We start from the raw sequence: 12,082 nt of genomic DNA on the forward strand, positions 1-12,082 counted from the left end.
GGAGAGGAATCCACATCTCCACAGGTAAGAAGCGAGAACCAAGATCTTGACCCTGGTACCCCTCCCAAGGGTGTATTCTTTCTATAAACTAGTGTGTTTTGTTGAGCCGTATCCGCACATGCAAATAACATGCTTGGATCATTTTCACCCCCACTATCCTCATTTCCCTCCCACAACCTCCCTCTTCTTAATAGTCTTCCTTCTACTTTCATATTATCTCTTTTAAAGGTTACACCATAATGCAAGGACTAGAGGTATTCTGGGAAGTGTTTGATGACTGACTTAAAGAGTCACTGTGGGACCCACACACCAACCTGAGGACATCCTGAGATGCAGTCTGGCACCCACATAACCACCATCTCACACCTAGCAGCTGTGGCTTCCTGCGCCCACCCTAGAATGACCTTCGTCCTCTGCCCTTGGCCAGGCCTCCTGGCTTTAACAAGACAACAGAGGGCTCACTGAAGCCTCTGGGCACCTCAGGGAGGCCTGTGACACCGCATTCAGGGTTTCGCCCCTGCCAGCACAGAAGAGTGGGTGCTCAGCACCTGTCACCTGACTCCATCTGTCCCCAGACAGTTGGCTAAACCGACCGGTTCTTCAGAGCCCAGCATTCCCTCTGTACCAGGGGCAACAGTTGCTTCTACCGCGGGCCTGGGACTCGGGGGAGCAACAAACAGCTGGCCCCAGCATTGCTTCGGTGAAGACCGATGAGCCAGTGCTTCCAGGAGAGCCTGGTGCGCAGGCAGCGCTGTGTGCGCCTCTCGCTGCCTTGTCCCCGTTTCACAGTCGGGGAGTCTAAGGCCCAGTGAAGTCCAGTAACTTGCCCTGACCACACACCAGCCAAGACATGGGCCAGGCAGCATGACAGAACTCTGGCTTCCCCAAGGCACAGGAGGGCTTTGTGATGCTAACAGAGCCCCCAAACGCAAGCCCCTTCTCAGCCCAAGGCAACCGCAGGTCCCTGCTTCCCCTCGCCCAACCCCCAACCCCACATCCTCCCACCACAGCTTTCTTCCTCTGTCACCTGGAGTCAGGATGGGAGCCGGAGTCTAGGCTCACTTCTGGGAGCAGTCAGGAGGGAGCAGCCCTGAGAGGGCAGAGACACCCAAAACTCAGGAATCGAAACGGGGTCCTGGCAGGAGGGCTCCAGCTCTGAAGGATCCAGAAATCCAGTTGGGGGAATGTGGGGAGACTCCAAGGCCACCCGGTGCCCGCGTGAGTGGACATGTAGCCCAGGCAGCAGTTGCTGGGAGGATCTGCAGAGCTGCGCAGGGGTCTGGGGAGGAGCAGGAAGGTGCGCGCTCCTCTGCACGGGTGGGGGAGCTCTCGGCCCAGCCAAGGCAGCCGGTCAGTGTGAGAGTCTCACAGAGCTGTGCTGGACCTCGGTGCTAGGCAGGGCAAGGCAAGGGGCTGGTGGCACCCCCAGGGCACGCGGCCACAAGGCATGGGGCCAGGATTGGAACTTGGGCCTCTCCTAGTGACATGCTGTGGACCCCAAACATGACTCAAGGCCTCAGGGGCAGTGGGGGTAAGAGAGGCAAAAGCGAGGGGGATTTGAGCTGATGGACTCTGAGCCACTGGGCAAGGCCTGGCTGTCCCCGTAGGAGGGGCCGATGTGGCCAGGGGACAGGGGCTGTGGCTGTAGACGCTCCCATCTCCAGGCCAGGTCTGGCCAGAGTCCCAAGAAAGGGTCCGCTTGAGGAGAAGGGGTGCTCTGGAACTTCAGGTTGGATGGCCAGAGAGCTGGGTGGGACCTGGCTGTGTGGAGCCTGAAGCTGACACCATGAGGGAACCACAGATGCAACCTCCAGGATGAGGTGAGGCCCCTGCTGCCTCAGCCACCCTCCTTTACAGTGCTGCTGCCCCCGAGCGGAAGTCTAAGGCCGGCACGGCGGGAGGAGGCGTAGGCAGGGAGAAGAATCTGGGAAGGCCTCCTTGTGGTGGGGACATCTCCACCGGCCTGTGACAGGCAGGCCTTGGGGAAGCAGGTGCTCTGGCTCTGAAGTGGCCCCCACCCAGCCTGAGGCCCGTCCTGACATGGTGTGTGGGGACAGGCGAGGCTGAGCCCATTCTGGGAGCTGCTTCTCTGCAACCTCCTGGGGCACAGCCTTGTCTTGCTCCCCACCCACTCGCTTCACCTTCCTGTCCCACAGATGAGGAGCAAGGCCCAAAAAGGCGAAGGCTGGCCCGAGGCCACACAGTCTGCCTGCAGCAGAACCAGGGCTAGAACCAGGGGACTTCACTTTCTCCCACCCGTCTATCCCGGCGGCTGCCCTGTGCTTTGCAGACATTCTCGGGGTCGGACTCCTCCAGTCTAGACTCTCGCTAACTGGTCCAAGGTCACAGGACCAGGGAAGCTGTGAGAACCTGGGCCAGGAGCAGCCGGTATGGGCAGGGACAGGAGTGGGAGGAGGAATCGGGTGCTGCCCCAGCCGCAGAACCCTAACACACCCTCAATCCTGGGAAGAAACTGTGCATTTTGGAGTCATTTTCCTGGAAGAAGAAGAAAAAAAACTCCCTAAAAATACGTCTTCCTTCTCACATCTTGGGGCTAAAGCAGCCCAGCTGCCAAGCTGAAGGGCAGGATGCCCCCCTGCCACCCCCAGGCTGAGGCTTCCGGCCCCTCGGTCACTCCCTCCAAGCACAGCTGTCACTGAGCTGTTTAACACGTCTTGGGTGGGGGTTTCTTCTGCCTTTTCAAGGTTCTGGGAGCTTGGTGCTCAAGCCTTTCAGCTCTCAAGCCGCGCTCTAGGCCTACTGCGGATCCGGCCCTGCAGAGCTGGGAGCTGGTGCGCAAGAGCCAGAGGCAGGCGGTGAATAGGAAGCCACATACCAGAAGGACCAGCCCCTGCTCTGCCCCTTGTCCCACCTCTCTGTCTGAGTGGGCACTCCGTCACCCTGGTGAGGGCAGGGCAGGGGACTTGGCAGCACCTCGGAGGGGAGGCCAGGAGTGGAGTCCTAGGTCTGCAGCTTCGCAGGGCCTCCCTGGCAAGCTTGTCAGTGATGGACCTCTTGGCTAGAGGGAGGCAAACCAGGGGGCCCAGGAGAGTGCCCGGCACAGGGCAAGCCCCATAGCCACCGCCGGCTGGCCACTATTTTTAAGTCATTCTTTGCCTGGGACTCAGAGACAGAGGCTGAGGCACCCCTGGGGCTGGGGCTGTGGGAGGGGTGCTGGGGAGTGTCCTGGAGTCCAGGCCAGGGCAGCTAGGGCAGGTCAGGCTCACCCAGGCCCCAGACGGAGAGCAGGGCTGGCCCCAGACCAGAACACCATGCACTGTGGGCCTCCCCGGCTGCAGGGACAGTCCTGCCACACCCGCCTCGCACTGTGTTAGTTGTATCTTGCTGCATGACAAGTTACCCAAACCCAGAGCTTCACCAATGGCATGTTTTTGCCATCTGGTAGATTCTGTGGGTCAGGAAGGTGGGAGCAGCCTGTGGGTGAGGACCTTTCCGAGGCTCTAGGTATCTGAAGGCTCTGCTTCCAGGGTGGCAGTTGTCACCGGTATGTTAACCTTAGTGCCAGCAGGATTCGGTGCCTCCCTATGCCTGCTTTGCCATTGGGCTGCTTCTCTGTCTCCAAGACATGGCGACTGGCTTCCCCTTAGAGGAGGCAGAGGTTGCAGTGGTACAAGACCTAGCCTGAGAAGCCGCATGCCACACTTCCACGGTATCTTATTGTTTCCATGTAGGCAGGGACTCCACAGGGTGAGGACACCAGCACACAGCGTCCTCCTCCGCGGAGCTGCACTTGGCGTCCCAGCTTGGAGAATACACTAGTCCTCCTGGAACAAACAACAAGGGACGTCAGAGGCAGGACGACACTAGTAATGTGAACCCCAACCCCTCTTTGTGGCTGTGGGCCCAGGCCTCTAACAAGGACTTCAACATGACCTGTGCTGTAGAAGTATTGTTACCGCATTTTAGCTGGGAAAAAAAAGAGGAGGAAGAAAACATGTGATTTACAACAGCCACAGAGGGTGAGGTGGAGCTGGGATTTGAAGCTGTTGGCCACAGGAAGACCTGGAGGTTTGGGCTGAGAGCTTGGTGCCTAAGCCAGGGATGTGGTCCCAGGAGGAGGACCTGGTCCTGGGCTACACTTAAAGAGGATTGAGGCTGGTCTCCTGCGCTGCACCGTACCAGCCCTGCAAGAGCAGCAGACCTGGCTTAAGTTACTACTCCAAGGCACGGTTGGGAACTGAGCCCTAGAGAAGTCAGAGGTTTGCCAGAGGTCACAGAGCAAGTCCATGAAGAAGCTTGGGCCTATGCCTGACCACATCCTCCTACCCCTAGCCAGGACAAGCGCCTAGCAGCCCTGTATGCTGGGGACACTTCAGGGCAGGAAGGAGTGAAGAAAAGGGAAAGCAGTTTCAGGGCACATGCCAGAGGCCTGCTCTCTGGCGGGGTGGCGGGGGGGACTCCTGACTGCTCCTGAGCCCCTCAAGCCAGGGGCAAGCACCCCAGCCCTGACATTGGACCACTGTGTCCTGGGGCCTCCACAACATTTGCTCTAGGCGGCAGCACCCTCGTGTGGCTACAGCCCGTAAGTACATGAAATCACAGCTTTCCTCCCTGAAAATGCTTCACTCGCCTGGGCCCTACTTAACCCTTCTGCAACCCCCACAAAAGATAAAGCAACCATTGCTGGGGCTGATGGGAGGTACCAAGAGCAAGATGGCATGGACAGAGTACTGGACTGGGGTTCAGGAGACCTCAGAAAAAATCCTCACTTGGTTATGGCTCACATGAAGCTTGGGTCTCGAACTTCTCATCTGTACAATGGGTTGAAATATCTACCTCATTTCCTAGGGCTTTCAATGAGGACCAAAGGAATCACCATGGTGAACATTGCTCTGCAAACTGCGAAGACTGTGACCAGGTAACTGCATGAGGGATAACTGCATGAGGGATGCCCCAGCAGGATGCTGGAAGAGACCAGGAGTCTAGGTACCCAGTCAAGCATCCTTGGAGCAGGCCAGGTAGCAGCAGCAAGCAGTGGTAGCCTAATGCAGAGCCCAGAACACAGCCTGCTCAGTGGAACCTGGACCTGAAGCAGGAAGGGGGTTCATGTGAAGAGCTGAGGGGGAAGCCACAGGCCCAGAGCTGACCCAGACTTGCACCAGAGCCCAAAATCTCGGTTCCAGATCTCTAACAGGGAGAATCACCTTCCTTGCAGGAAGGGCTGCTACAAGAACAGTTGGGAGCCCACCTGGAAACTGTCTGGGCAGCATAGGCTTGCAGTTAATGACATCAGATTTGCTTCCATAAAAACCAAGGATTGCTTTCTTCACCAAAACTTGTGAACAACTGTTGGACAGGTTACAGGAAGGGAAAAGCAAAGCATTTTCATTTTGTACCAAGACCGCATCTTGTTTCCCCTGGTTGGCAAACTTACTGAAATAAAGCTCCCCACCCCCCGCCAAAAAAAGTGGTACACCTCTACTCTCAGCTACTCAGAAGGCTAAGGCAGGAGGACTTAAGCCCTGTCTGGCAAACTGAACAACTTACACCCCATCTCTAAAAGGAGGTAAACTAAAAAGAGGTGGGCATGGTGGCATATGCCTGTAATCCCAGCACTTGAGAGGCTGAGGCAGGAGGATTGACACAAATTCAAGGCCAGCATGGGTTATATACTGAGCTGAAGGACAGCTTGAACTACCTAGCAAGACCTTGTCTCAAAAAAAAAGCAGGGGGGATGAGGATGGAACTTGATGGAAGGTCTTGGCAGGGTTTCAATCTCCAGTGCAAAAGGAGGGGGTGTTACTTGGCATATGGGGGTGTTGTGTGCTGGGCACTATTCAAACTTACATAATTTAACCCTCACAACCAGTCTTGCACATAGGTATTAATATTTCCCTTTTTTTTTTTTGGTACTAGGAGTTGAACTCGGGACCTTGCACTTGCCAGGCAGGTGCTTGTGCCACTGAGCTCTATCCCTGGCCCAGTATTTCCCATTTTAAGGTAACTGAGTTTCAGGAGTACCCAGGTGAAAAACAGCAGTTGGGATTAAGTCAAATTTAATCCTCAGAAGCCTCCCAGAAGCCTCAAAGAGGGTGGCAGTAATCACACTTCTAACCTAGGTCTCTGCTTTATTACCACTAAATTAAAACAAAACAAATACTGATAGAGACTAAGGAAGAAAAACCTGAGAGCACAGCATGAACAGGCAGGAAGAGAGAAGCCACCAGGCCAGCACCTCCTACGTGCTGGCCCTGGACACCTGCTTACCAATTGCTGTTTCACCAAAGCTCATAGGCACTGGCCCACCTCGCACACGGAAGGGCTCACGCACCTGCACCTCACTCTCTCCGGGTCCTGACAGCAGGCGGATGTAAGAAAACAAACCCGCTGGGCAGGCTCTCCTCAAGCTGCCTGAGCACAATCCGGTCCTGAACTGAAAACCTGTACACCCCAGCCACCTCTCCTCCAGGTGGCCTCCCACCTGGCCCTGCTGGTCCAGCCCATGAACACCAACCCAACTTTCAGTGACAGCTTTTGCCAAAGCTGTTTCTGGAGCAAAGGTGGTGAAGGAAAGATGTGGCATGAAAGTGACAGGCACTTGGTGAGCCGGAGCCTCCTGCACTACAAGCAGGGAGAGGTCACCCATCATGGTAATACGGGTCAGCTAGGATCCCGGGACATCACAGGCCGGCCTGAAGGGCAGGATGGCTGCACAATGCAGGCAGCAGCAGCTCACACACAGGAAAGGAGTGGGCAGGGCAGCGGCCCAGGCAGGCACTGCAGCAGTCCAGACACCTGGCCCACTGCCTGGTCTTTGGAGACATCTGCAACTCAGACAGTTCCAGTTAAACCACAGGGCTTGCTCACACACGCCAGAGGCCAGCACAAAAGAGCAAAGGAAGAAGAGCATTCTTGAAGGGTGGGTCAGAACACAAGACGCAGGCCTGAAGACAGACTCTGCCCAAAGACTCGAGTGCTGTTTCCAACAGAAGCTGGAAATCTAGGTTTTCATGTAAATGATCTTGATTGTGAAAGCAGGGACAGGCTGAACCCAACATCTTTGGGTCCAACTGGGCTTAAGAGCCATCAGTTTAGCTGGGCATGGTGGCACATGCACATAATCCCAGCACTTGGGAGGCTGAGAGGCAGGAGGATCGCCGTGAGTTCAAGGCCAGCCTGAACTACAGAGCAAGACCCTGTGTCAAAAAACAAAACAAAAAAGAGCCATCTGCTTGACACTCCTGCTCAACTCTGCCCTCTGATCTCCCTCATAAAACAAGCAGATAAAAAGGCACAAATTCAGATTCCAAAGTTCTGTATTTTTCAAAATAAAGATCACACATTGTTTAGAGACAATCTACACAAGAGTTACAAAAAATAGTTGCCCAGGCATAAGCATACACAGGTTTGTTAATTATACACATATGGTTACAAGTGTGCTTGCAAAAAAGTTCATTGGAAATATACACAAGGCTCTGGAAATGTACACCGTGTAGTGTTACAATTCTATATTCAAACAAGGAAAATTGACAGTATGTTACATTCACTTACAAGTAGACAAAATGCAAAATACAGTTCATCTTCTGTACAAAAAGGGCAATTCACACTTTACAAGGTGAGCGGGGCTCTGATTGTGAGGAAAGCTGGGGCAGGGCTGAACTTTTACACGTCCTTTTGACTGTCACAAAATAAGCAAAACATTACTTTTTAGGGTTAAAAGAAAAAAACACTAGTGTAACTGAATCATCCAGGTAACATTTAGAAAGGATCTCACTACTTTCTGACTAGCTGACAAATAAAACCAAGCTATTCTTTTCTTTTTAAACATTAACTAGGCTGTATAAAGAACATTTATTCCTTCAAAAGAAAAAAATTTACTTCTGGTTGAAATTACAATTTACAATATACAACACTATAGGCTACGACCATAAAAGGTGAGAATATACACTGAATGCACAGGGCTGGCTAATTCTCTTTTCTTACCAAAAAACGTGTTTATGTTGATTCAAACTTCTCCACATTTACATTACAGGTATACAAATGTACAATTGTACAATCAAAAGTATGTTCGACTACTAGGGTACATTATAGATACAGATTAGACATCAAAACAAGAAAATACTACAAATTTGTATATATGCAAAGTCTACACCAAGTATACACTATATATTTATAGAAGCAAGACCAAAAGCAGAGTTGGATTTTTTTTTCTCATGCTAAATAATCAGATTTTGCCTTTCAATGTTAACAGAAAAAAAATCCAGTAGGCAGTAAACAGTCACACACCCGGCCCTGCCAGACCTCTGGGTGCTCGCACCTCCTCGAAAAACGGACCGCACCATCTTCTTCAGTACACTCGAGTCTCCAAAAGGAGTTTTCAAAAGTTTCAGAAACATAATGTCATAAGCTGAAGTTTTAGCAACTCTGGAACTTTTTCATTTTATATATATATCTATATATATATATATACTTTTATAAACAGTGTTAAATGCCAGTTTGGGGTCATTTAACTAAAATTCAAACTTCCCAGGTTTTTTTTGTTTGTTTGTTTGTTTTTGTTTTTTACTAAAATGAGGAAGGGGGAAGGGCTATTTGCAAAACTTGCCAATGAGGCAAATGAGTTAAAAACCTTTTTTTCTTTTTTTTTTAAAAAACTTTTTTGTTAAACCAACCACCCTGAAAGTTTCCATACATGGAATATAGATACAACATTGAACAAAATATGTGGCCTCCCATGTACATTGGTTACCTATGTACAAGTATCCTATACACCAGTAAAACAGCAGGGCAATTAGTCAATTAAAAAAAATAATTAGTACATGTTATGTGTAATAAAATTAAATTTACAAAGGCTTTTCCACTGGTTGATTTGATTCCTTTTAGGAGGAGGGAGCAATCCCAGAGCAACCATTGCCCATTTCAGGTTCTACACTAGGACGTTTCAGGTTGCTGGTTGACCTGCCAGGGGCCAGTGAGGTCAGTGGGAACGGGGATGGGGTGCGCTGCTCAGATGATGCCATTAGGAGGGCCGCAGATAGGCCCCAAATCGACTCCATTCTTCATGTAGTATTTCTCCAGCTTGGCCAGGATGTGCTTGCCATAGGTGTACTTGCGAAGAGTAGCGATGTGGGGCCGGATCTGGGAAGGAAAGACAAACTGGGTTATGCTGGCCTCCGCTCTGGCACACACCTGCAGATCAACTGTGTGCACGCACATGTGTGCCCTCACGGCGATACCTTCCACTGGTTCAGCAAGTCTCCTGAGCTGCAGTTTTCCTGACCTGTCAGAGGAGGAAAACAGCTCTTCCCCTGAGCACTGACACAGGATGCAAGGGCTCAGAGGCTGGTGATGGGCCACTCTCAGGACAGCACACAGATACCTCACTGGTCAGCTGCATATGCCACCCTAAAAGGACGTGCACTGAGCCTCTGGCTTCACGCACTGTATCCAGGGCTCTCCTAGGTAATGGGGGTTTTCTGGGAACCATGAACTGTGGGTTCACCACCTGACCCCACCCTCCATCTCACAGGAGATCACAGAAAGCTAACAGTCACAACAGAAATGATAATTATTACAAGCCGGTGACTACCCCCATTTTATCTGGGAAAAAAAAAAATGAAGGAAGACTGACCAGGACAATATCTGGAATGTGGAAGCAGTGTTGTCACAGTTCTGCCCTATTGAACTTGCTGAACTTCTTCAAAAACAGCCTTTTCTCCAGCCTCCAAGTCTGTGCATATCAAACTCTCTCTTCCTGGACAGGTTATTTAAAGACCCCTCCCCTGAGGAGCCTTTTCTGTACCCACACATTACAAGAGACACCCTGCCCCAACCATATATTCTTACATGACCCACCTACAACTCCACTGTTCCCTGGAATTATGGTACCAATCTGTGTGCCATGTGGTATTCACCAATATAACCCCGCTGAGAAAAGGGCCTGCTGTAGAGTGCACACTTGGTGTTTAATGAATGAATGACAGGACATGTTTTTAGTTTTAAATTCTACATATCTCCAACTTTGCCTCTGCCTTCACCAGCATCTTCACACACACACTATGAAACTCAGCCTGAAGGGCTCTGGACTCCCCCAGCTGCCATCTCTGCCAGCGCCTACACCAGAGGCCGGTGGTTTGCACGGCTGGGTTGCATTTGAACTGGAGGTGGTGCGCATCTCGCCTGGCTCAGAACCTGAGTCCATAACGGAGATTCTCATTATCGAACTGTGTTCTCAGTGAGGGCAAGTGGGTCATCACTGCCAGACAATGGCGACCCCTCCACTGAGAAGGGCTGAGGGAGCTCAGAGCCCCAGACTGAGGGCTGAGGTCAGAAGCACCCGAGGCTCAAGGCTGTCCGTGTAGTGAAGGGTGGACCCGCTCTGTGAGTAGTCCTGAAGCCCAACGCCTCTTCAGGGGATTTCTCCATCAGCTCTCCACTTGCAGCACCTAGTAGTTCAGATTTCCGTCCCTTTCCTCTGTCTGACTCCTTAGCCCTGTCCTTTGCAAAGCCTTCCCTCGGGAGCACTGGGCAGGCCAAGGAGCCTCTCTCATGTGGGTACCACTGCCTTCCACCGCCCTTCCCACCGGACTGCAGGCAGCAGGCAGCAGGCAGCGACGGGGTGTCAGTTGACTCTGTGCTGCCAAGATTCGGGCCTGTGCCGGGCTATGCACTAACCCTGGGCAAGTACGTGCTCAGTATATGTTGTCAGAATGAGTAAACAAGAGACTGGAGCGGGAAAGGAACAATGGGACCAGGCTCACCTGCTGGGCTGGTAAGCCGATCTCTTAAAGACTAGGGAGGGAAACAACTCACAAAAACTGAGCTTAAGCCACTCACAGAGTGGCAAACATGAGGAGAGTAATGATTGCATAAAAAGAAAAGGACTTGGGATGGGGTACAGTTCAGTGACAGCCAGGAATGGGAATGGGAGTGGAAGGAAGGGACAGAAGGAGGCAGGGTGGACACACAGATAGATAGACAGAGGCACAGGTATCCACCTTCCCTTGTGTTTTGGAAATGAACCCAAAGCCTTGCACCCCTTCTCTCTGCTTAAGACTCTGCTCACCCACCTTATGCATGACGATCTTCCGCTGGCCTGGCTCTGCCACGTCAATCATCTTCTGGACCACATAGTTGGCATACTGGTCCTTCATCATGGTGTATAAGGCACTGTGGGGACCGTCGTTCATGGTGCATACCTCGTCAATGAGCACAGCGCGCTCTGTACGTGAGGCATGCGTGACACACTTTTCCACAACGTTGCTGTAATGAGACAGATCCAGGGAAAGCCTTAGAAGAGGATCCCCTGTGCAGCAAGAAAGAGCTAGCATTTGTGGAGAATGAATCTACCCACTGTCAGCTCTTAAAGAATGTCCACCTCCACTACCTGAAGTGTCCAACAGTCAGTGACGTCTAACCCCAACCTATCCATCCTCTCCTCACCTCTGTGAGCTCACAGAAGGCAAGAATAAGTCTCACTGATGCCTGTCTCCTGCTACCAGCAGTGTGGTACTTAGAAGAAGTGCTCAGACTTAGTGAAGGAACTATAGCCCCAGGCCACAGCACCTCTGGTAAACTATCACAGGCTGCTTATCAGGAATGTAAGAACAGGACCCTTAGGTCTGTCAGCAGTGGTGAACATTTCACAAATATATCATCTCAGGAAAGGAAAAGAGTGTGGTTCCATTAAAACACCGTTTTCCCGTAATCCATGGGGACTGTAGAGACTGATTAAATTATATGCTGCCACAAATAATGGCTATTTACCACCCAAGAGTGATTTCTCATTGCTGTTTAGTTCTATCAGACAGCACCACCCTGCATCTGTGCCTCTGTGGAAATGAGGCTGCACGATGCCGAAGAACAATACACACTGTATGCATGTGTGCTGCTGCAGCCAAGCCCCACATCTGGCTCAGAAGGATTTGGAGTGGGATGCAGAGCAGGGTTGAAGGCTTCACAAGCAAAGAATTCATGCAGGGGAAAAGAGCTACCCTGAATCACACAACCCTCAAGAGCTGGGCATGGTAGCACATGCCTGTAATACTAGCATTCGGGAGGTTGAAACGGTATCAGGGTGAGTTCAAGGTCAGCCTGGGCTACACAGACCCTATCTCAAAAA

General features: G+C 51.7%; 1 protein-coding gene and 1 long non-coding RNA gene across 17 annotated transcripts in view; one reads left to right on the top strand and one right to left on the bottom strand.

The window, feature by feature from the left end:
• The first annotated feature begins 945 nt into the window (after nucleotides 1–945).
• LOC102006535 lies at nucleotides 946–5,419 on the top strand. 4 transcript variants are annotated; one of them, XR_001236070.1, is made up of 4 exons: nucleotides 946–1,218; nucleotides 2,157–2,388; nucleotides 3,693–4,543; nucleotides 4,810–5,419. It is a non-coding gene; the product is annotated as an uncharacterized LOC102006535 (long non-coding RNA). The 4 variants fall into 4 exon arrangements; XR_001236069.1 differs by lacking the exon at nucleotides 2,157–2,388 and having other exon boundaries at nucleotides 4,810–4,879; nucleotides 5,177–5,419; XR_001236068.1 differs by lacking the exon at nucleotides 2,157–2,388.
• Nucleotides 5,420–7,259: 1,840 nt separating this feature from the next.
• Pum1 (pumilio RNA-binding family member 1) overlaps nucleotides 7,260–12,082 on the bottom strand; it is a 135,841-nt gene continuing 131,018 nt past the window's right edge. For all 13 annotated transcript variants that reach the window (XM_013519591.1, XM_005395014.2, XM_005395013.2 and 10 more), the window contains 2 exons: nucleotides 11,031–11,223; nucleotides 7,260–9,099 (listed from right to left, as the gene is read on the bottom strand). In XM_013519591.1, the coding sequence (XP_013375045.1) occupies nucleotides 8,968–9,099; nucleotides 11,031–11,223 (325 nt within the window). In that variant the 3' untranslated portion in view covers nucleotides 7,260–8,967. The remainder of the gene's footprint in view (nucleotides 9,100–11,030; nucleotides 11,224–12,082) is intronic.

The sequence above is a fragment of the Chinchilla lanigera genome, unplaced genomic scaffold, assembly GCF_000276665.1.
Source record: "Chinchilla lanigera isolate Chin_1 unplaced genomic scaffold, ChiLan1.0 scaffold00051, whole genome shotgun sequence".
Classification (NCBI taxonomy): Eukaryota; Metazoa; Chordata; class Mammalia; order Rodentia; family Chinchillidae; genus Chinchilla; species Chinchilla lanigera.